Source organism: Cricetulus griseus, chromosome 9 (genome assembly GCF_003668045.3).
Source record: "Cricetulus griseus strain 17A/GY chromosome 9, alternate assembly CriGri-PICRH-1.0, whole genome shotgun sequence".
NCBI lineage: Eukaryota > Metazoa > Chordata > Mammalia > Rodentia > Cricetidae > Cricetulus > Cricetulus griseus.
This window is the reverse complement of record NC_048602.1, coordinates 13,161,876-13,165,368: the sequence shown is the minus strand read 5'-3', so window position 1 is coordinate 13,165,368 and position 3,493 is coordinate 13,161,876. Positions and strand designations below refer to the sequence as shown.

The 3,493-nt window shown below is 44.3% G+C and overlaps 1 protein-coding gene across 1 annotated transcript; it reads left to right on the top strand.

The window, feature by feature from the left end:
• The first annotated feature begins 1,727 nt into the window (after positions 1-1,727).
• LOC113838549 (zinc finger and SCAN domain containing protein 4D-like) lies at positions 1,728-2,907 on the top strand. Its single transcript, XM_027434180.1, has 2 exons — positions 1,728-1,842; positions 1,928-2,907. Exons 1-2 carry the CDS (start codon positions 1,728-1,730, stop codon positions 2,905-2,907), a joined length of 1,095 nt encoding a protein of 364 aa, XP_027289981.1.
• The last annotated feature ends 586 nt before the right edge of the window (positions 2,908-3,493 follow it).

The following is a 3,493-nucleotide window of genomic DNA, read 5'->3' as shown; positions in this document are numbered from 1 at the left end:
ATCTCTAGAAATTTGATACCACCTAGTGAATTCTGGGCCAAGCATTATACATTTTCCTTTGGATTCACCCACTCTTTCTGAAGGGACCTAGGCAGCCTTGGTTGACATCCATTTGGTAATAGTTTAAATATATTTGGTGTGATGTATAGGGTGGGAGACAATCCCTGGAATAATGAGCAGCTTTTCTTTTTCTTTTTCTTTTTTTTTTTTTTTTTTTTTGTTTTTTTTTTTGATTTTTTGAGTCAGGGTTTCTCTATGGCTTTGGAGGCTAAGAGCTAGCTCATTTTTATTTATATTAATTTTTTCCAACTTTTAAAATTTGAATTAGAAACAGGATTGTTTTACATGACAATCCCAGTTCCCTTCTCCCACCTGTCCTCCCCTACCCCCATCTAAAACCTTATCTGTCACATATCTTTTCTGCTCCCCCTGGATGGTGAGGCCTTCCATAGGGGGTCATCAGAGTCTGTTGTATCCTTTGGGATAGGGCCTAGGCTCACCCCTGTGTGTCTTGGCTCAGGGAGAATTCCTCTATATGGAATGGGCTCCCAAAGTCCACACTATGCTAGGGATAAATACTGGGCTTCTACAGGAGGTCCCATAGATTTCTGAGGTTTCCTCACAGAAACCCATGCTCCTGGGGTCTGGATCAGTCCCATGCTGGTTCAGCTATCAGACTGGGGAGCAAGAGTTCAGCTATCAGACTGGGGAGCAAGAGTTCCCGGATGTTCAGGTCAGCTCTTTCTGTGGGTTTCACCAGCCCTGTCTGGACCTCTGTGCTCTTCACTGGTTCATCTCTGCATCTGGGTTCCAGTTCAGTTAGGTGATTAGTTGTGGGTGTCTGCTTCTACTTCCACCAGCTGCTGGATGAAGGCTATAGGATGGCATATAAGACAGTCATCAATCTCATAATCAGGGGAGGGCATTTAAGGTAGCCTCTCTTCCGTTGCTGAGATAGTTAGCTGGTGTCATCTTTGTAGCTCTCCAGACATTTCCCTAGTGCCTGATTTCTCTGTAAACCAAAAATGTCTCCCTCTATTATGATATCTCCATTCTTGTTATCGTGTATTCTTCCCGTGACTCAAACTTTTTGCTCCCTCATGTCCTCGACATCCCTCTTCTTCTCCTCTTCTCTCCTCATTCTCCTAGCTCCCTCCCCACTCTTCCCATGCTCCCAATTTGCTCAGCAGATCTTGAACCTCTCCCCTTCTCCAGGGGACCATGTATGTCTCTCTTAGGGACTGGAGCTAGCTCTTATAGACCAGGCTGGTCTTGAACTCATAGAGTTCCACCTGCATCTGCCTCCCGAGTGCTGGAATTAAAGGGATGGGCCACCACCCAGCAAGCAGACATTCTTTAAGGGGACAGTCCCTGTTTGCAGATTGTCCTAATTTCATATGATCCTCCATCAATGTACTGACCAATTTGAGGAAAATATTTTGCCCAGAGCTGTAGGATCTTAACTTTGTTTCTTCCCTAGGGACAGTGACATACCATTTGCAAACATAGTGGTAATAAGGACTTTAGGAAACAGAACATGCAGATGCCAGGATAACATCATTAGAGATGAGGGATACACATATGAGCTAACCCATGGTCCAGTGATCCCATGAAATCAATCTCATGTAGGTTTTCTCTCATCCACAGATTCATTGTTAATGGTCATCTGGCTTTGTTTCCAGGTTCATGTCTCCATGCAGGGACAGGAAGCCCTCTTTCCTGAGAACATGTCCTTAAAAGAAGTCATCAAGCTTTTGAAAGAACAACAATCATTAATAGCTGCAACACAGCAGAATGTAGGGACACCCTTGCAGCTCCCACAAGATGCATTATTGGTAACAGGTAAGTAGGGTTCCTGGACATAAAAGGGATGTTATATGAGGATATCCTTTCATGGGCACAGTTTCATCGTCTCTTATTTCCACAGGTTATAAAAACAGTGAGGATGGTGAAAATGCTTTCTTGAAAGGTAGGGAAGTAAATAGTGGTGTTAGTAGTCCTGGAAATGGGATGGACTCCCTTCTCTTTACTGAGACAGGGCAGTATGCTGAGTCTGAACATGGAGGTGTTTCTTATGGAGCTCCTCTGGATCTCAGCAGAGCCGGTCAAGGCACCTCCAGGTACCAGGCAGAGTCCCTGAGGGCACCTTCTTATGAACATATCCCTATGGGGGTACAACCAGTATATCTTTCGTGGACATCCCAGTCTGAAGACACTGCAGATGGCCACAACATAGTCTTGAACACTGCTAATGTTAATGGCTGTATTAGCAATCTCAAAACTGAGAGAGACTCCCTTCTCTTTATCCAGAGAGAGCAGGATTCTGAGCCCAAAGAGGGAGGTGACTTTTATGGACTTCTCTGCGACTCTGGAAGAGCAATTTGGGGCACATCCAGCTCCCAGGAATTGTCCTTAACATCCCATTCTTATGAACATATCCCTATCGAGGCACCAGGGTTCCTCTCGAGGCCAGAGCAGACTACCTGTGAGCCTGTTCCTCTTTGGCAGAGTCAGGAGGCAAATTCTATATGTGAGGGTCACCAGGAAAGACCCCATAGGTGTCTCAAACCATACAAATGTGAAGAATGTCCCAGGGCCTTTAAATATCCCTGTAACCTCTCAGTCCACCAGAAAAGACACAAAGTAGAGAGGTCATTTTTCTGTATCAATGGTGAGACAGGTTTCTATCAAGGCTCAGACATCCGAGATCCTGAGACTGTATCCAAGCCAGAGAAGCCTTTCATATGCAGCACGTGTGGAAGATCCTTCAGTCACAAGACCAATCTGCAGGCCCATGAGAGGATTCACACAGGGGAGAAGCCCTACACCTGCTCCGTGTGTAACAGTCGCTTCCGCCAGTTGTCCACCTACCACCGGCATCTGAGGAATTACCACAAATCAGACTGAACTGTGTACCTTCCTCAGAAGAGGTTAGCTGGGCTACAACCTCAGTGTCTCATCTATACATGAAGAAACATGTTGTGTTTAACTAGCAATTAGGCAGTGAAGATTTGTCATTTAACTTGTGGGATGTTCCTTCCTTATGTTCTCCCAACCTGTGGGTATGTGAGGGTAAAGAAGATGGGTCATTTTATAGTTTGTTTACTGAAGTTTTCCAAACACCTAAAATATAGCTGGTGTTTTATTTTCAAATGGTAAATAAAGGTTGATGATTCTGTTTGTCTCTTTTGTGTTGTTTCTTGTGTGCTCTTGTGTGGTATGTTTCAGTGAGTCCTTCTGTGTAGGGTTGCTGGGCCTTAACTTCCACATTTTGTGACAGAGTTCCTTTGAAAAATTTGTACTCCATGTGAGTTAAAAACATAAATCTCATAGTGAAGGATACAACCCCCACAAGTGGCAATTTAGGGGCTTCTTCCCAGACCCAGTTTAGGGAAAAAACACATCCAAGCACATGTTTTCAGAGAGAGAGACTTTATCAAAGGGAAAGAAAAGATAAAGTGACTGATTCTTACTCAAGCAGAAAATAGCAACA

Coding starts and splice junctions, on each gene's coding strand:
- LOC113838549 (XM_027434180.1), top strand. CDS start 1,728: ATGTCCTTAAAAGAAGTCATCAAGCTTTTGAAAGAACAACAATCATTA. Junction 1,843..1,927: donor AGATGCATTATTGGTAACAG/GTAAGTAGGGTT, acceptor TTATTTCCACAG/GTTATAAAAACAGTGAGGAT.